Source organism: Rutilus rutilus (assembly GCF_951802725.1).
Source record: "Rutilus rutilus genome assembly, chromosome: 10".
NCBI lineage: Eukaryota > Metazoa > Chordata > Actinopteri > Cypriniformes > Leuciscidae > Rutilus > Rutilus rutilus.
Window position 1 is genome coordinate 26,644,437 of NC_140215.1, and position 21,293 is coordinate 26,665,729.

Sequence of the window (21,293 nt, forward strand, 5' to 3'; positions counted from 1 at the left end):
ATAAGATTATTTAGCAAGAAATATCAACTATAAAAGTACTTAATTCTTAAAGGGGTGGAAAAACACCTTTTTTCGAAGGCTTGATTTGTGTTTGTGGGGTGCACTGTAACGTGTTCATGCTTCGTTTTTAAAAGTTTGCATTATTTTTCACATTTTTAACCATTATTCTACACTGCTCTGTCCCTCCTTGTAAAAACGGTCGGATGATTTCCGGGTTCTATGAAGCTTACTTCGTTTCGTTTACTTCCTACAACGTACAATTAACAATACGAACTATTACAGGAAAACACATCAACGAAAAAATCATACTTACAGGTTGTGGCTCGTAAACAACAGCTTCTGTTTTTAAAGATGGAACTGCTCCATCTTTCAGGACCAGCCGTTGTGCGAATCCTGCATTGAACTCGCGTAGATTCAGGAAGCTTTCCTCTGGAAAATGTGCAGCACAGAGAGCGACATTTGGATTAAAATTATGAGGGACCGAGTTAAAAACAAATTGTAACTCCACCGTCCTTAGGAAGAGTGAACAAAGTGGACCTGCAATCTGGGTGAAAATAACAGCGTTTCGACGGCGTGGCGGCAACGACACTCTACTACCACAACAACTCTTCTCCAAAGCAACATAAAATGGCCTCGCACCCTTTATTTATTGTGTTCCCAGAGGAGGGGTTTATGTAAATGTCGGGGTTAGTGATGTCACTAACCCTGGAGAAATGTCTTGTAGTCCTTAGAAATTGATTTCTTTAAAAGCAAATATCTCCCTTTGTATTGAACTTTGAGCGTTGCAACTTTGCAGATGTGTATGCTCAAACAGCAACATTACACACTAGCTAAAGTAAAAAAAAAGTGAAATCACATTCGACACTACATTTCAAAGTTTGGCATACGTTTTTAATGGTAGGCATAATTATTTTCTTATACCCACCAAGGCAACATTTATTTGATCTAAAATACTGGAAAACAGTACTATAACTCTATTTTAATATATTTTAAAATGTAATGTATTCTTGCGATGGCAAAGCAACATGTTCACAAAGTGAACTGTTTCAGCCAACATTTGTGTGTAATGCGTATTTTTAGGATGTTTTATAGAGTATTTAGCTAAGCAACATGCTCACTTTAAGCTCTGTTGGAATCGGTTGTGGCATCTGTTGTCTTCCTCTATTGGGATGCTGCCTATGTAGGCAGTAGACAGCAAGGCAGTTCACTAGATTTCTGAATGGGGCTTATGAAACCAACTATGAACAGTGTCACAGAATTAAAGAGGTATAGAAAATAAGTGAAAAGTTTACTTGAACACTTTAAAAATTGTAAAGCAAGCAAGCAATAGTGTAGATATATTATAGAGAAAACGACTACATGTTTAAAACAGAAGAACAAGTGATTTGAACAAATCCCCAAGTAGTGCGTTTGGATAAGTGAAGATATGATGGATATCATGTGGTTAGAATCTTGCTTAGGAGAAAGATGCCCGCAGGCCAGGCAGAGGTCAGGTATCTTTAGTCTTGAGTCATGAGGCTTTTGATGGTACAGTGTATTGCTGTAGGCTGACTGAATCATCTCATATGATGGAGTGATGTAGAGAGCAGTGAAACGGCTGCCTGACCAACTATAAGATCTCCCAATGATAAACCGAAAAGAGGCTGACAGGAGCACGCATTCACTAGGAGACCGCCAGCCCAGAGGTCTTTAAAAAGTCAACTGTTCTCTTGTTTTTTTTTTTGGTCTTGTCTTTACACTGACAGAGGAACTTTTAGGCAGCTTTACAGAGTTTTTTTTTTTTGGCAAACTCTGTAAAGTCTCTAAAAGTTCTTCTTTTCTTGCTGTCACGTTAAGTAGATTCCCCCAATGTATATATCCATATATTTCCAGCTTACTGTGTATTATTCCATATATTTTCAACAGATATTTCCCAAAAAGTTTTATTCAAAATATATTAAACCCAGATAGCAAATTGATATTGGGCCGAATCCAATTTCTTGTTAAATTTCGGCTGCGACTTTGGCCCACATACGGCCCAAGATTGGCCCAGAAGCTACTTGCCAGCTTTTAATCCAGATCCATGCCGGAAGCAGACCAAAACTCACCCACAACTTCTTCCATGTACCCAGAAATCAGCCACAACTGGCCAGTGGAACATTTCAACATATCAAAATAGTTATACATCATATTGGTATATGTTGTGCTATCTTTAACACATTTTAAAAGTAAATATAGTATTTATTTATTTTTAACTGAGATTCTCACCTTAATCGCTTTGTTTTTTTTTCTTTCTGTCTAGTGGAGAGAGTGGTTCTGGGAAGTCTATGGCCTGTAAGCACATCCTGAAACACCTGGCTGTTCGCTCAAGTCCCAAAGGCTTCGCTTTAGAGCCTCGGATGAAGCATGTAAGTCTGTCCTGTCTGTTAATGAACACAACATACATCCACAGGAGAAATGAACACGTTTTACAGGGAATTCTTGTTAAAATGATTCTGCCTTTTGTAATCATTTGGTCCCCAACGCAATAAAAACAATTAGTATTCTTTGTTTTACATTTTTAAATAGTTCAGGATCTTAAAAAAAAAAAAAAGATTTGAGCTTCAAAATAATTCAAACTTATAAAAAAAATATATATATAATGCTCGCTTTTTTTTTTCACTTTACTAACACTAACACTTTACAATAAGGTTTCATTTGTTAACATTAGGTAACTGCATTAGCATTTATTAATACGCTATTAAAATCAACATTTTTATCTGTTAATTTAATGGACCAGAGGTAATGTGCCCTAACAATGAACAGTTGTTTGGTAACACTTTATTTTACAGTGTCCTTGTTACATATGTTACATGTACTTACCATAGTAATAACAGTAAATGATGCATAATTACATGCAATTAACCCTCAACCAAATCCTAATCCAACCCTAACCCTATAGTAAGTACATGTTGTTAAATAATATTACACCGTACTTAAATATATAATTACTCTGTAACAATGACACCTTAAAATAAAGTGTAACCTTATGTTTTTATTAACTAATGTTAACAGATTAATTGCTAACCTCATTGTTAGTTATTTTTAGTTAATGCATTAACTAACATTATTTAATGGGATCTTGTTGTAAAGTGTTACTTTCTATTTATTTTTTTATTTTTTTCCATAAATCTACAGTTGCGTAGCTTATACGCTGTTTTATGTAATGATTATGTTTTATGTACTCCTTGTGTTAACGTTCAGTATTTTCACATGTTCTTTTATCTTGACCCTGGAGGTGTTTATGTGCTTTCAGTTACTCCGGTTATCCTTCAGTCATGATAGCCTCAAACAGCTGTTGTTCTCTTATTCATGGGAGAATTAGATGCTTTGAATGACTATCCAAAAGCCTGAGGCAGGCAGTTTGTGCTTATGGTTGAATCTCAAAGAAAGAGCCATTTCTTGTTAGCTCAAGACATCATATCCACATACAGAAACTATTAGAGTGGTTTAATGGCCCGGAGCAATGGGTGACATTATTACACTTGAATTCATCTGTGTGTGTGTGTGTGTGTGTGTGTGATCTCAACACAATTTTGTCTCCTAATGAGCACATTTTATCAATGGTGACTTACCGCCACCTGGTGGAAGCAAGTGTCAAATACCCATATTATGTGTCTTCATGAGCACAGTGGCATTGTGAGCCGACACATACAGAGGTGGACAGCAACGAAGTACATTTACTTGAGTACTGTACTTAAAGGCACACTATGCAAGATTTGTACCTTAATATAACAGCTTCGAAATCATTTAGATGGTAAACAAACTCGTAGTAGTACGACGCCGCTGGCAAAACCAGCAATGTTTGAGAGGTGGCGCCCCAAAAAATCTCGTGAGAATCACGACTTGCTTTACAACACAACGTCACATAGCCTACATCAACAACATATGAAGCAGCCTCTATGGAAGACACTAGCACGCATTTCAGATGTGAATCATGTCGACGAAGAAAGCGTGGTCGGAAGAGTGCAGAGACGGCTCTGTGTGAGTGGTATTTACGAAAGTAACATTAAATACAAGTACTCCACAGCGACTCTAGGGGTCGCTGTTTGGGAAAAACGGACACTGCATAGTGTGCCCTTAAGTACACTTTTTGAGTATCTGTACTTTACTTGAGTATTATTTTTTCTGGAAACTTTTTTTACTTTAACTTCACTACATTTGAAAGACAAATATTGTACTTTTTACTCCACTACATTTCTGTCAAGGTCTGGCTTGAGTAGAAAGTAGTAACGTCAGTCAGGGGATGATTTATTTAATTTTTTTATCTCTAAAACGTGTTTGGATTTTTGCAGGTGACAGACAGCCTATCAGTAATCACTCTTGTAGTGTCACGTGTCGTGACGTTCAGCAATTTCCCATCATTTTCTTTTAACAGGAATGGACTGGTGGCAAAATAAACAAAGACAGATCCTTGCGCATCCATGGCAAATATGTCTTTCTGTTTTGCTGTGTGTTAAAGCAGTGTTGCTGTTGGACAGTTATACAGCTATGGTTGTGTAGCTGGGTTGGATTTTTACAGACCACTTGATTCAAATGTGCATGAATGGATACACATGGATATGTCCTTCTTTTGTTGGGGTGGTAGGAGTGTAAATAAATAAAAAATTAAGATGATTATGGCTGTCTTTTTTTTGTATTATAACATTCTAAAAGCTCTTAATTCCACAGATACTACTCACTGTTAGGTGTATTCACTAGGTTGCTTCAGAGGCATAAGGTACTGCAAGTATTACATACAACAATGCAACAATAATAAAACAATGCATTGACATACTTTTTACTTTTGATACCGAAGTACTTTTTAAAACAAGTACTTCTGTAAATTCGGCCTTTACAACTTTTACTTGTAACGGAGTAATATTTAACCAGTAGTATCTGTACTTTCACTCAAGTAAGGAAGTACTTTGTCCACCTCTGCATACATACAGACATACACTTGCTAACTTCCCTAAGCACAGACCCTCAACCACTCTATTTTGACAGAGGGAGCAAGTCTACTCAATATGTAAACTTCACAATACAACATGATTGTGATGTCACAGCAGGTCGTGCTTTATTTCCCCCCACCCCACAAAACTCTAGTGTATGATATTGGAGTTATTTTGACATTTAACCATAATACGTGTAGCTAAGTGCAATATTTCTATATTTTCTTTAAGCAAAAAAAGATAAATAATAAATCTGCTCCATTGCGGATTTCAAGTGATCAAGGGCTTAGAGTGTTTCATCATAAGGAATGATGCACATTCGAGTGAATGAGAAGTTCGCAAGGGAAGCGCATAGAAAATGCACTTTAACACAGCCAAAGGCAGCTTTATATCCTCTATATCACACGTCACATGATCTCTCTCTCTCTCTCTCTCTCTCTCTCTCTCTCTCTCTCTCTCTCTCTCTCTCTCTCTCGCACATATATATATATATATATACACACACACACACACACACACACACACACACACACACACACACACACACTATTAATTAACGTATTTTCATGCTTAAATACACAGCAAAGCAATTATTATTTCTAATTTGGCACCAAATAGAGTACCTATAAAAATGATGTATCAGCCAAAGACCTGGCATGACAGTGGAATTAATGTACAGGACTTTTAAATTGTGGGTGGGGAAATGGCTCACGCATATTTTTTTATAATTTTTTTGTGCTTTATCATCTTTCTGTAAATGCCTTAATGCTGTCTAGGTAGGCAGCTCATTAGGGTTTGTGACAGAGTCCACGTTGGAATCTCAGGCCTGTCACGTTCGTGATTTTTTTTTTTTTTTTTTATTGTCATATAAATAATTTAAATAAATGAAATTTTGTTCAGTGTAAGCCTATTAATAATACTATGTTTTTATGTATATTATTCTTGGAATCATATATAATATAATAATAATAATAATAATAAATATAGCTGCAAGCAGCAATTACATTAAAAAAAAAAAAATAATTATATATATATAATTGTTTGTTTTATGGCATTTCTTTATGCGCTTAAATTTCCCTAATCTGGATGGCAACATGTGATTGAATTTTAAGTTATCTAAAATAATTGGGTTGAATATAATAACCACAATCAGACGATTAATCTATAATAATAAAAGCTGGGGGTATAGTACTGTCCACTATGCCACTGACTCTTAATTGTTCTGTCATTGTTTGCAGGTGAATGTGATCTTGGAAGCTTTTGGCCATGCTAAGACTCAGATGAACTCCTCAGCGAGCCGTTTCATCAAGCTGATCTCACTGCAGTACTGCGAGAAGAGAAGGACTCTGCTCAGAGGTAGTTTTGACTGCAGTTTTTATGCTTATTCATAGTGCTGCTTGAATACAGGACTAATACATTGTGTTAGCTCTCAGTAGAGGATCTGGCATCCTTCACCTATAGAGGGTGCAATTGCTCTACTGATATTTACAAAGATGATCTATCTACTCTTCTCTCACTGTTTAGGCCGTCTGTACACTTATATGCTGGAGAAGTCGAGGGTTATCTGCATGCCACCGCTTCAGCAGAACTTTAACATCTTCTACCTGATGGCTGAGGGGCTTTCAGCAGAGGAGAAGAGTAATCTATACCTAAACAATGTCTTAGCCCACAGGTAACACACGCAATGTAGATATATATGTTATGTCATGCTGTTTTTGTGAGGAAAACCTTTTTTTTCCAAGACCTCCCTTGCCAAATCTTAACATGTAGTCAAATATTGTAAAAAAATACTCTGTATATTGGCAATATTTGTGAATTCGTGGCCTTTTTTTTTATTTATGGGAATTAATGCATAATTTATATTATATATAAATATTTTATATATAAATAACAATTTTTTCTTAAATATATACATGCATATGTGTGTATTTATATATACAAAATAATTATACACAGTACACACACATATATTATGTGAACACAAACTTTCATTTTGGATGCAATGAACCGCTGTCCAGCACTAATATACGAGTATAATAATATACGAACGATATTAATTCCCATAAATTAAGAATTTGTTCTCTCATTTTTAGGAAATCATGGCCACAAATTAAAGTATTCCCATGATTAACTCGTACGTCAGCACGTTTAACTAATTTGTTTTGTTTTAAGTACATTTAAGTGCACGAAATAGTAATTTTTCCCTCGATTTACTTAATCGTGGCCATGTTGTTTTTGTTAAATCATGGCCACAAATTAACAATTCGTTCCCACAATTTATTAATTTGTTCCCTCATTTTAGTAAATCGTTAGCCTGGAAATCCAGACCTAAATCTAAAAGATTAATGGTCTGGTGTCGACTAATGAAAATCGGCAAGCTCGAAGGGCGGCACCAGGCATGCATTTGAAAATCACACTGCACGCAATTGGATAACACTACGACCAATCACCACAAGTTATCGCTTAGCTACCAGCGGAGCTAACTCGTAGATTAGACTCTTACCGTATCCGGTCAGCAAAACAGCAAAAACGCCCTTCTTGCAAAGGAACGATTCGAGCGCCGTCTTCTGTTCCTCTTTTAGAGAAAAAGTCTAAATCTTTCATTGTAGCGGCCAAAGCCGTTTCAAACAAATGGTGTTCATCCATAGCCATCTTGCAATGTTTACTAATGACTTTGACGTCGCAGTGCTGTCGTCACCTCGCCTCTGGCCCGCCTATATCAGATAACCCGATGTGATTGGTGCAGCTCAGATAGAGGGGCATATTTAATGAGCATCATTACTGGACACCAGAGTAACTCGCTGAGCAAATTCAACTTGTGCTCTCCAGTGTTGTTTTTGGCAGCCCTTTTAGTTTTAGTCTTAGTTTTAGTCTTTTGGACGAAAATGCTTTTTAGTTTTAGTCACATTTTAGTCACTTATAAACTTGATAGTTTTAGTCTAGTTTTAGTCGACGAAAACGCAAAAAGGTTTTAGTCAAGTTTTAGTCAATTTTAGTAAAAAAAAAAAATTAGTCTTTAACAAATTAATTTAGGTTAAAAAGTATTGGAAATGGGCTTAGGTTTGACAGGTTGTAGCAAGTGTTGCAATTCATAAAACAACAGTTAACCTTAAAACCTTTGCACAATAAACTAGATTTCCTCATTGATGGAGATGCAGTGCTGCCAAGCTGTACTTCATTGTCGCATTGGGCAGAAACCTTTTATCCCCATATTTCAAGTTATATTTTTTCCATGAATTGATGCTCTTCTAAAATTTCAGCACATTGGCTATTTTCACCAGTAATCACAGTAATAAAGGAATGGTTTACAGTTTAAACAGCAAAAAACTTTGAGCTACTACAACATTACACACAGATAAAGTGGTAACAGTGGAATCACTGCTTTACTCCAAAAAAGCCAGGAATAAAAACATTCTTACTTTGGCAATTGTGGCTTTATTATATAATTAGTTAAATAATTTATGTTATAATTTATGTTTTAATCTAAGTTATATAATAATTCTATATTACTTTATACCAATTAGCCAACTAAACTCTCTCTCGCGCGCAGACACACTCGGTCTCTCTCGCGCGCAGACACACTCAGTTTCTCTCGCGTACACTCGGTCTCTCTCGCGCGCAGACACACTCGGTCTCTCTCGCGTACACTCGGGTCTCTCTCGTGCGCAGACACACTCGGTCTCTCTCGCGCACTTTCGGTCTCTCTCGCGCACTGTCGCTCGCTTGCGCAGTTCGTTTCGCTTTTGTCCAGTCCGGCGCCTCATATCGAAGATGTGTGGCGACTGGCGAGTGACTAGCCGCAGCCGCAGGTGTGTTGTTGTTGTGTGGAATCTGGTGTGTGGCATGGCGGCAGCCGGGTGGTGGGCGTACCCAAAACAAGGATAGGAAGCGGCAGCATTGCTGATACTTTTTTAGATCAAAACAGACAGATTTCACGCAAAACAGGCAGAAATGACATGCATTGTGAACGTCAGACTTAATCATGTTCGTTCCGGCTCGTCTCGTCAACGAAAACTCGAAAACGTCTCGTCATGTTTTAGTCACCTTAGAGCCATTTTTAGCTAGTTATCGTCGCGTTATCGTCATAAAAAAAAGGTGCGTCAACGAAATCATTTCGTTATCGTCATCGTTGACGAAAACAACATTGCTCTCGCGAGAACTCTGGATTACCAGGGTAGTAAATCGTGGCAATTTTGAACTAATTTGTTCCCTTGTTTAGATTTAGCTAAAACAAGGGAACAAATTAGTTATATAAAACAAAAAAAAACATTTTGTATAAATCTTAATGGAACAAGGAAATGGACCATTTAAGTTTATTCATATTCATAGGTAAAAAAGAAAATGTTTACATTTATGAATACGGATTATTCAATTCAATTTGATGAAAGTTTACTACAATTGAAATTCGTAAATCTTAAAAAAAATGCTTTTTTTAGTGTACTGTGTGAATCCAGTTTTAAACTCTCTGTGACTCCAAGTGTCCTCAGCAAATCATGCATGGGCTAAAATGGAAGGTTATCATTAAAAATTGAACGTTCACCTTACTTTGACTTGAATTTGTGAGTATGTCGTTGACAGTTTGAACATCTCAGGCTTACTTTAGCGCTCTTAAAGTCCCACACCAATTGCTCTTGTCAAGATGGCACTGCCAACGTAAGGTCTAAATCATCACAAATCTTTCTTTTTTTCCCTTTTTTTTCAGGTGTCTGAGCACAGCGGCTCCTGGTGAAACTCCTGCAGTAGCTACTGCATGTCCTCAGAGCAGAGAGAAGCTCTCGGCCCTTAAACAGGCTCTGCGAGCGCTCGGATTCAACAGACTGGTACACACATCTTCAAGAACACATTTATCCATTATCCAAAGATGCAAAATTACTACACATGAAAAAAAAAAAAAAAAAAGATTTGGTTCTATTTTCAAGTATCTGCAAGAGAGAGAAAGACAATGTGAGACCACATACACATTTTGGGATTTAAAGTCTACCGGTAATTTAAACCTGGAAATAAATGAATAAATACATTTTGAAATAAATAACAAATCAATTCAACTTCTATTTATATTTAAATGCTTTGCAAGTGCTAAAAGTAATCATGACATTTTGATAAAAAATTATGATGTGACATCCAGCCTTAAAAAGGTACTGAAAATAAATGAAATTGGTTGCTACCTGACTAGAAAAAACAAATAAAAAAAGGCTGTTGTCTTCCCTTTTCAACTTCAACACCCCATAATGCATTGTGCATGTTGCTATCCAAGTCCACTCCCAGTCTGCTATGGATACGCTTGACTAGAGCGCCTAGCTTTACTAGGAGATGCTTCTTGCAAACTTGTAGTTTCAATGACTTGTGTGGATCCCGGTTGCAAGAATTCAAAAAGTAAAAGTTTAGCGGGACTGAGTTACTTTCGGTTTCCATTGAAGGACATTGTAAAGGCTGCAAAGAATCTTAAATACAAAGAGAACGCTGCAATGGAAAATCTGTTTTTAGTCAACATTTCAAACTGGATGACAACGACACAGTTGCTGCGGCCAAAATCCCATACTATATAGTAGATAGATACTACATTTGGTTTGAAACTTACTTTGCGACCACTAAAAAAAGTGTTTAGTATGAATGAAATTCGGACGTACTACATCCGTCATTTTGTCATTGTCATGTGACCTGCTTCACAACTGCTTCACTTCTACTTCTACTTCACAAATGTCCTCATGGGATAGTAAAGTGTCCAATGAATGCACACTTCAGAATCTCACCGTAAGTAGTAGGTCATCCGGGTTCTTTTCGCCTACTGTTTTATGAATACTATGAATTTGTACATACTACTCGGCTCACATACTGGAGGTAGGCATATTCAGATGCGTCAAGTGTTTTCGGGCAAACGGAGAGGAAAAACCGAAAGAAACTGCCATTCTGTTAGTTCCGCCCACCAACCGGAAGCAGAACTCAGTCAGGTATAGGCAAGAATGCTGATAAATAAACGTGAATTTTTCGGTCCAGATAACACAGAGTAAACATTGTTTATTTGTATAAACTACCGACTTTGTAACAATGTGAAGTTACACTATTCACTATAGTTTCATATGCAGGCATTTTTTTGGATTGCTCTGCCTACATCCAGACATTACTTTATAACCTCAGTAGAAGCTGAGCTGTCTCGTCTAAAGTAGACAAAGTGCTTCTGGTTTTAGGTGAGTCACATATACAGAGATGGAGAGAGTTGGTATGCCTTTGACTTTGACAGCCGCTTCAGACATGTTGTTCTGATTTATGTAGGTTTAAACATTATAACTCATTACGCTGTCTGTAGACTATAAAAACAGACATCTCAGACTAGCATTCAGCCGGAGGCCACACTAACCTGCCAACCTGTGTGTTATTGTTATTGTTCACTACTAGAACGGCATGTTCAGGCCTCTAGCGTATGGCATACTGTACAGTATATACCATATATTTGTGTGCCTACACACATGCACACCCTTATGGTGTGATACATGAACATTTTGTTACAGTGTAGGGTGCAATATCCGTGTTACTCTGTGTTCTGAGTCATGCGTTCAGTTTGTGTGGTTGGTCCAAACACACACGTTAACTCTCACACACACCTGACTTCCAGCCAGACACTGTGTTCTAATCCTACCAGGAACCTGTAAATCAGCTTCATTAAAAAAGGATTGTTCTCTCATCCCATCAGTGCAGCACGACCCTCGATGACCCACACACACATTAACACACTCACAGTCTCTCAGACTGCCGTATCTATCTACATTCACAATCCCTGTCTATACAACTTCCTCATCTTTTTCTTTTACACAAAGATCAGTGGTTCTCAAGCTTTTTGACCCAATGTCCAACACAATATTCAAAGACCCTTCATATTTGCCAAGATATTTCCTGTGATATTTCTTCTTTAAATATGACACCACTGCTTGGTTTCAAACTTAATATTATTATTATTATAATACATTTTTACTAACTTTATGAATTAATAGACTGTTAATAATGAATTAAACATGATTTTTAACTGAAATAAAAGCAATTAAAATATAAATATTAGATGAAAAACTTTAGCTTAAATGAAAATTAGAAATGCTGTCTTGGCAACCATCTGAAATAAATAATAATAATAAAATACTAAATAATATAATACTAAAACTCAAACAATACACAATAACAAACATTTTTTTAAACATAAAACATACAGATAAATGCTAATGAAAAGTATCAAATACTGTAACACATATATATATATATATATATATATATATATATATATATATATATATATATATATATCTGTATGTGTGTGTGTGTGTTATTTCCCCCCCTCATATGTTCTCAATGTCAGGAATGTTAATGTTGTGGAACTTCTATTTATTTCTGTATTTAGATCAGCATATCATATCAGTGTTGTCAAAAGTGGTTAAACAAAGCATAGCAAATAATTCTAGCTCAACTTGAATGAGGAAAATTTCATTTGAATCTGTAATATTGGACCCTGCACTCAAACGTGACTGAACTGTGCTCTGTAATCGGCCCCGTTTCTTCAGAGGCCCGCTTCTGTTCTCAGTCCAGTCTGACTCTCAGCACTTTGTTTGTTTGGCTTTCAGGAGGTGGAGAATTTGTTTGTGGTCCTCTCTGCACTGCTGCATTTGGGAGATGTGCGCTTCACCGCCCTGACCGACGCTGACACTGCGTTTGTGTCCGATTTGCAGCTGCTAGACAGAGGTCAGTGGTGCAGCTGCGCCATGAGGCCAGCAGGGGCCGATCTCCTCCACCGGGAGCCCTGGAGGATAGACGGGGGGAAGTGGGCGGGTGACTACGCAGAAAGAACTGTCATACCATCCTGGGTTGTTTACATCAATTCTTACCATGGCCTAATAGTGGAATCACTCACCACACAATGGAAAACTCTCTCTGCCACTCTAATAATACACGGCACCCTCCAGCACATACACACTCTGTCCTACAATTTTGAGCTAATCGCCCCTTTCCAGACATACACACACACAGGGTCACCTGTTTCCTTAAGCCCTGCAGAGCAGCGCAGCGGAACAGAACGGCCACTCGGTCTCCTTCGTGTTACATAACGACACGCATAATACTGAGCCTGGGTAAACAAGTGACGTCAGCGCGCTCAAATATAAAAGCTGATACATGTACATCCCTATGAGGTTTCCGTCGTTGTGGATATGAAAGATCACTGTTTAAAATGGCCATATAAACACGTCCCATTATACACTAATGGATACACACTCATGCTCATTACCGTTTGCATTTGGCACCTTGTGTACTGTCATTTAAAAGTACATAACAGGAGGCGTGGATTCATAGTAGAAAACAAGACTGTGTTTGTTTAATAGCATTTTGACTCTTAAATCTGATTGGATGAGCCACAGTAAAAGTTGTAAAATGTGCCGTTTGCATCATGCAAGTACTATCATGTACAGTACAATTTAAGTTAATGAATTGTACAAGCTCATAACAAGTATTTGTGGTTGTAATTATCTCTAAGAATTCATATACAGCACCTTGCAAAAGTTTTGGGTTGCCAAGATTTTTGAGAGAGAGAGAGAGAGAGAGAGAGAGAGAGAGAGAGAGAGAGAGAGAGAGAGTGAGAGAGTGAGAGAGAGAGAGAGAGAGAGAGAGAGAGAGAGAGAGAGAGAGAGAGAGAGAGAGAGAGAGAGAGAGAGAGAGAGAGAGAGAGAGAGAAATCAAGCTGCATTTTTTGTATTAATTTTTTTATCAAAACTACAGTAAAAACATATTTTTTTGTGAAACTGTATTACAATTTAAAATAACTGAAAGAATTATTTAAAAAATAACTGAAACTTTCAGGTATTTTAAATTGTAGTGTAATAATTATAAACAATAAGAAAATAATATATAATAATACATAATATATTAGTATAGTTTAATTAAAATAAGAGGCAAGAAGTCGCTGAGAGGTGAAGGCAGTACCTGTCATAAATTACAAGCTTGTGGAAATGGCAGGGCACAAATCAGCTGGAAGTTTCCGGTAGATTCAGTACATTATTCAGATTGCAAATGTGCATTTGTGTATTTTACACTTCCAAAGGAACAGGCCAGGCATTTGGGTGCCACTGAACTGAAATTTTTTATTTTATTTTTTATATAATGATTTTAAATGTGGCTCATCCAATCAGGATCTAGCTTTGTAAACCTTTGTAATCATACAAATGTATCTGAATGTCTGTTTTTTGTCCTGTAGTGGCTGGGATGTTGCAGGTGAGCTCTGAGGATCTAGGCTCTGCCCTCACGTCTGATGTCCAGTGTTTCAAAGGTACAAGTTTCAGTTTCCTTGTACCAGCATCAATCAACAGACGGACTAAACACTCTCATTTAAAGTGAGCTTGTTTAGCATAGCACTATGTATAGAGTGAGTCTCATTGCAGAGAGGCCTGCTGACACCGTTCATTGAGATGTACTGGCTTTTCCCCAGTCACAAACCCATCAATGAATGGTGGCCTCAAGCATTTGGCCTCGTATTGTGTTACTGGCGAGCCCAATCTGGCTCAATTGGATAACTGTCTCCTTGTTCAAAATATACACACATAAACACACAGTTCTGTTGCGAGGTCTAGACTGCGCGCGTGCTGTGCCATTATATAACAAGTGTGGAGTATGTATGAATCACATGATGTCTGGATATTAACCTAATTCAGCCATCGAGGACACACCGACCTATTGCCTATAATTACAAGCAGACTTGGCATTGTTTTGTGTCTGTCCGAGATTTGCCTCTCTCTGTCTTCTTTGCTTTGTCATGCATCCATCCCTCTCTTTTAAAGGGATAGTTCACCCCAAATTTTAATTCTGCCATCATTTGCTCTACAAACAACAACAGTGGTCAATATCACTAGTATGCTATATTCCAATAATCCATACGATAGCTTTGCATGATGAAAAGATCAAAGATCGAAACGTTGCTTTGATTCTCTGAAAACATTGAGTCCTAGCTCTAGAGTTAATGACAGAAGTAGCAATGTATGCATGATTTTGAGTCAGATCTTTTCAATAAATAAGTTGGTCCAATTTACAACTTTGGTCTGAATGTTTCATTCATGAATCGGAGTTATCTGGATTTTGACTCGATGATCTGATGCATGGCCACAGGAACAGCTGTATCACTGCGGTGGAATTTAAGATGATACAAAATGTGTTTTCCACCTTTATTCTTAAAATTTCTTTAAAGATGATTTTGTTTTCATATATTGTCGAATGTGGATTAGAGTGATTACTTTCATGTGACTGATCACGCTATTATATGCAGCTAGTATGAGTAACAAAATGCTCTGTGTCCAGATTTGCCTAATGCAAAATCTGACACTTCAAATCACCTTTTAGAAAAGTAGTCTTTAATAATGTCTAAATCTATTCAAATGCAAGTAAGTATTATGTCTGAAAATAATGTTCTCAGCAGTAACTGTTTGTAAATGTGTATATATAGGGCTATTTAGCCATTTAGTGGTTACACTATGGTATTGCAGATAATAAATGGTGCAAAATTTTGAGGTAAATATTTAGTACCCTACAAAATTATTCAACTATTTAACATTGTAAAACATAATTCACAGGCAATAAATACTAAATTAAGGCAATACTCAATACACGCAATACTATCTTGTGTGTACTTAAAACCTGACAATCATCATTAGATTGCCACCATAATGCAAAGACATTATACCTCCACCAAAAGTGTATCTACACGTGTCCAGCGATTAGAAAATAAAACGTACAAAATGTTTATCATAAGCTAGTACTAAGACCCAGAATCTGCCCCACCTAAATTTACGGTCAAGGGACGTTGCTGAAATAAACGTTGAGAGTTTTATTTTATGGGTGAACTTACTTGTGTAATTGTGTGAACTAATCTTGCAATTACTTGTTGTTTTGGTTGTTGTATTTCTTAAACGTGTCAGAGAGAAATGTCATCCTTACAATGCCACACTTGTGCAGTTTAATATATGCAGCAATCAGAGGCCACTGACTGACGGTCAGACATTGGAAGTGTGTGCATCTGGAAGTTGACGCACTGTGGCGGCCAGGAATGGCATAGCGAATGCAGTGATTCAGTGTGTGACATCATCAAAGGTCACATCATCGGAGCCCGGGCGCTGTGTGTCCTCCACATTAGCATGTGCCGTGTCCCCTCAGCCAGCACAACCGACAATGGGCCGCTTGTTTTTCAGCCACCCACATGCGTTGTATATCAGTCAAATTGTGACACACTGTCTCCTGTTTGTTTTCCTCTTTGCTCTGTCCCCCTGTTGTTTTGAGCAGTCACTGCCTGTTTTGATTTTTGTTTTTTTGTTTACTGCAATCTCTACTTTTTTATTAATGTGCTTCCAGCCCTGTTTAAAGGACCAGCTTGAATTTAGATGCTGTTAATGCTAGTTTGGTGATGGTCTAGCTGGTAGGGTAGCATGACCTATTTTTAGGTCAAAGGGTAGGATGGATGGATGGATGGATGGATGGATGGATGGATGGATGGATGGATGGATGGATGGATGGATGGATGGGACATATTGACAGGCAGATAAATAGATAAATATTCAGACAATACATTGTTGGCTAGATAGACAGAGACAGACAGTATAATAAATAGATGGATAAACAGATAGGTAGATATTTAAGGATGCATGGATGGATGGACAGATTGAACAATAGAACAATTTATAAACCGATAAATAGATAAACCGACATAATGATAAATTGGATGGACAGACCGACAGACAAGAATGATGGATGGGTGGATAATTGGATGGATATTTGGATGGTCAGTCAGCCAAGCAAATTGATACATATCAATGGATAAACATGGCTGGATGGATCGATCGATAGATGGAATGGTACAATGATGGGTGGATGGATGGATGGATGGATGGACTGACAGACAGACAAATAAGACATTGAAACAGACAGAACAATAAATAGATGGGTAGATTGATTGATTGGATAGGTTGATAGATTGATGGATAGGCAGAACAATAAATTAGACAGATAGGTAGAGACTTATAGATGGATAAATGTATAGACAGACAGACAATGTAAAAAGTCACTAATCGCTTGGCATTTGCCCTCTGCTTCAGGTGATGTCATAACAAGGCGCCACACAGTTGAAATGTCCAACCATCACAGAGACTTCCTGGTCAAAGCTCTGTACGGACGACTCTTCAGCTTCTTGGTCAATAACATTAACTTTTACCTCCAAGGCCATGAAGAAAACACTGGGTAAGATGCATACATGTGAGGATAGATGCATGGGTTTATATGGATGATGTGTTTTTTTTTGTGTGTGTGTGCATGTGAAGGCTTGTGAATAAGAGGCCTGCATAAACCGAGATTATTGAACAATTTTAGTTTTTTGAAGTCAGTTTAAACATTGTTCCCTCATTGTTCTAAAGTGCACAGTCCCATTTCACAGTGTACATATTATTGCAGGGACGCTTACCAGCTATTGATCCATACGGATTATTCGACTCTAATGCTCACGGGACGCACTCAGCTGTGACTAGTAGAAACTCACACCAAATCCTTCTCAGAGACCTTCTGTGATTTAACATCAGTCAAAACAAGGGGTCACGGTGAACTTTTTGAATAGTTTACACAGCGAATGCGAGAGCACCTGACGATAAGCGGCACAGCCAGTAGCGTTCGAGCAGGAGAACACACCCAGTGCGCCGGCATTGCATTATGAGAAAGGTATCTCGCAGCTAAAACTGAAATGTCCATGGAACCCAAAGTATGTTTGTATTCACACATAGACAAGTCACAGTGACTCATCATTCCACACAATTTCACATGCCTCACTGTCTTCCACAAAAACAAACTGAGCATATTTTCATCTTTAAAGACATACAAATATGCAGAAACAATTAGAACTTGGCAGCTTCTAATCATTTAACGGCCAGTTAATATTTCATACCTGCCTTGAACCTATATTTGACTTTATATACACATGCCATTGGCTAGTGACTTAGCAAATGTACCAGCCATACATATTTTTTACCGGAAATGTCGATACCACAACTAAATCTTCTAGCCTGACTAATATACATTTAAAAAGACAAGTAAACAGTCAGTAATAAAATAAGAAACAAATACTCAAATTACAAGCAAAAGCGCTATTAAATATAATATAACAAAGATACAAATGAAATCAACAGTGCTTTTTATGTTTATAAGGTAGGTCTGACAGTATAGTACAGAAATAAAGCAAGCAAATATGAAATAACACTGCATAGTCTGCAATAAACGCTTTAATAACACTTTATAAATTAAACATCCTTATTAATTTTATTCAGTCAGTGAGAGATTTGTTTTCTTTCTTGTTTGTTGTTTGATTAACATTAAAAATACAGACAGCAGCAGTATTATTAGGCTACTGTCACTTTAAGACATAATGCATGGATCCAATATACTGATACTTTACACATGCGTTTACATTCTCAACGGTTTACTTTTACTTAAGACATACGTAACCGACTTTGTTTACTAGGATACTCGCAATTTAGTGTGAATTTGTTCGTTTAAGTTCAAGAAGACGTGCAAGAGAGCCCAGTTTAGTTTTCGCTCAGTGTCTTTTTGTAACGGACTGGGCTCCCTTTCGCGTCTGCTTGCGCTTGAATATTTCAATCGTCAATCTTAAACTTCCGTGACGCTGCAGTGATGGCCCGTCAACTGTGCCGAGCGCCATTCACGTTCATGCATTGTTAGAATTCATCAAAATGTTACCGGCCAACTGGCGAGTGACTGTTTCATATACTCGCCAACACCAATTTTTACTCGCATTTGCCGCTTTATTCAGTTTTATTCATAAAAAGACATTCAATTGATTGAAAGTTTTAGTAAAGACATTTATATTGAACTTTCTATTCATCAAAGACTTAAACAAGAATCACTGTTTCCACAAGAACGATTAGCAGCACAACTGTTTTCAACATTATAGTTTAATGCAACTATGTCCACTACGATTATGAGCTTAATCGCATTAGATTGATCGAAGTCATGCATAGTTTAATCACATTATTGTCAAAATCCCATTATAATTGCATGAAAAGGGTGCATGTAAACACATTCATTTATAGTAAAAAGAAATGTTTCTTGAGCAACAAATCAACATATTAAACAGATTTTTGAAGGATCATGGGACTCTGAAGACTGGAGTAATGATGCAGAAAAAAAAAAATCTGCTTTTCCGTCACAGAAATAAATTATTTTTTCAAGTTATTTTATTTGTTAATTAAAATCTTACCAACCCAAAACTTTTGAACGGTAGTGTTTATATGTTTTTTGTATATGAATGACTATATGGAACGAGCTAAAGGAATAATCACTCATTCACGCATTCAAAAATCCATTGTAATCTATTTACAAAAGGTGAAAGGTTTAGCATTGTAAATGAAGGTACCGTTCTGAAGTGTGATCGATAACTGGGCAAAGCAGGCTTGACCTGCTGTGTCCTGGTCAGCAGTTCAGTGGGCGCATTGGATTAGGCTAATGTTCATCGACGCACATGTGAGAATGTTTATTACTGGTCGTAAAGGGCGTGATAGTTTCCACCATGAAGACCACAGCACCACACCAGTACACCGCATTTTTATTTACAAATATAATGCATTTTTGGACAGTTTTCCAAGGTGAAGTGATTAAAAATAGGTCAAATACATGTATTTAAATTCTAAATATGTTACTGTTTCTGAAGTAACATGCTCTCATTCCTGATTGGTGTGTGAGACTCCCGGTGTCCCTCCTGATTGGTTGGCGTTAGGACACATTCTGATATGTTTTACACTTCCAGAGACAACGGGTGCTTCTGGTGTAGATGCAGTGTAATTGTTTGTCAAAATTATGCCGAAATTGTCTTGACATAACCTTTTGTTTCTTAGAAAAACCTGTATGTACTTTTTTCTTGTCAGTGACCTTTAAGTATTGTTGTTGTTTTTTTACAGCTTTTTATATTAGAAAAACCTTGCACTTAAGCTATTGTTGACTTCAGATCACCCTCCCCTCTACAGTCCTGAAATATTTTCCTGTCTGTTTTGACAGAGATCCTGCCCTTGAAATAAGCATCTTGGACATCTTTGGCTTTGAGGAATTCCAACGCAATGGTTATGAACAGGTAAGTAGAGACAGCACAGATATTGATGATGATGATGATAATGATAATTACACTTTTAACATCTGATTGTGACCTTTTGAAAGGGTCTTTCGTATCATTATAATGTCAGACAACTGAGGCTTACATAGCCCCCTTTCTAAGTGCAGTCTATTCAGAGACTGGCTTTGAAGAACACAAGCTGCTCCTTATCTTCTCACTGTGGACTCTGGTCCTCCTAAACCTCCTGCTGGTCTGCACTGGGTTTGATGTGGAGCTGCCAATGAGCCACAGACCAGTGGGAATCAAGGCATTCCCGTACAGGGGAACGCACTAACCTATCACACAGCATGATTCCTGCCTTGGGCTATGGTTTTTTTAGACTTAACGATTGACAGGATGTTCCTCTGGCTTTTTTTTTCTTTTTTTTCACCATCAAAGTATTTCACTCTAAATGAGACGGGTAGCTTTATAGCTCTGTTTCAAAACTCTACCAGCTGCCTCTGTAGACCGTATTTTAAAGACCCGGGTATACTTAATTGTCTGTGTTGCACTCCATCTCACGCACAGTAATGTCAGCAAAGCTTTCAGAGTACACACAATGGAGCATGCACTGTTATACTTGCACTTCTAGGCGGATACAAAAATTGGGGTCTGTGCGGACTGTGTGCCACCGACCCTCCTGATGACAAAATGTCGTATAGCCACTTGTTTCATGACACTTGTTTCAAACAAAAGGGGTATATATTACTGAGGTATCTACATTTTATTTTATATTGCAGAATAAAACGTGAAAATACATTGAGCTTGTGTTAACCTTGAGCTGCACGGTTCTGGATAAATTGAGAATCACAATTGTTTTGTTTTAAAATAGAGATAATTCATCTCCCGTGGACTAAACTAAATAACATGCTAGAGGTTCTAACCATGTTAATTGCTGAAGTCTGTTTAAAAATATGTAATTTATTTGAATCCTTTGATAGAATGACTCACTCAGAGACTTCACTTGTTTAATGACCAGATGAATCAGTGTTTTTGAATGAATCTCTTAAATTATTCAGTGATGCATATTTTTTAACAGTCACTTGTCATTTTTTATTGTCACATTTAACCAAAAAGCTGTTAAAAAATGCATTGACTTCAGGACAATGGAAAAACTAATTCAGATTTAAGGAATCATTGCTACAGCACTCTTATGCAAATAAATGTTGATTGTGAAAATACTTCAG

The 21,293-nt window shown here is 37.3% G+C and overlaps 1 protein-coding gene across 5 annotated transcripts in view; it reads left to right on the forward strand.

Annotated features, from left to right (window-relative positions):
• Positions 1 to 21,293, forward strand: part of myo16 (myosin XVI) — a 227,586-nt gene that overhangs the window by 133,028 nt on the left and 73,265 nt on the right. For all 5 annotated transcript variants that reach the window (XM_084421067.1, XM_084421065.1, XM_084421066.1 and 2 more), the window contains exons 14-21: positions 2,282 to 2,387; positions 6,188 to 6,305; positions 6,474 to 6,621; positions 9,652 to 9,769; positions 12,554 to 12,671; positions 14,176 to 14,247; positions 17,057 to 17,198; positions 20,016 to 20,088. In XM_084421067.1, the coding sequence (XP_084277193.1) occupies positions 2,282 to 2,387; positions 6,188 to 6,305; positions 6,474 to 6,621; positions 9,652 to 9,769; positions 12,554 to 12,671; positions 14,176 to 14,247; positions 17,057 to 17,198; positions 20,016 to 20,088 (895 nt within the window). The remainder of the gene's footprint in view (positions 1 to 2,281; positions 2,388 to 6,187; positions 6,306 to 6,473; positions 6,622 to 9,651; positions 9,770 to 12,553; positions 12,672 to 14,175; positions 14,248 to 17,056; positions 17,199 to 20,015; positions 20,089 to 21,293) is intronic.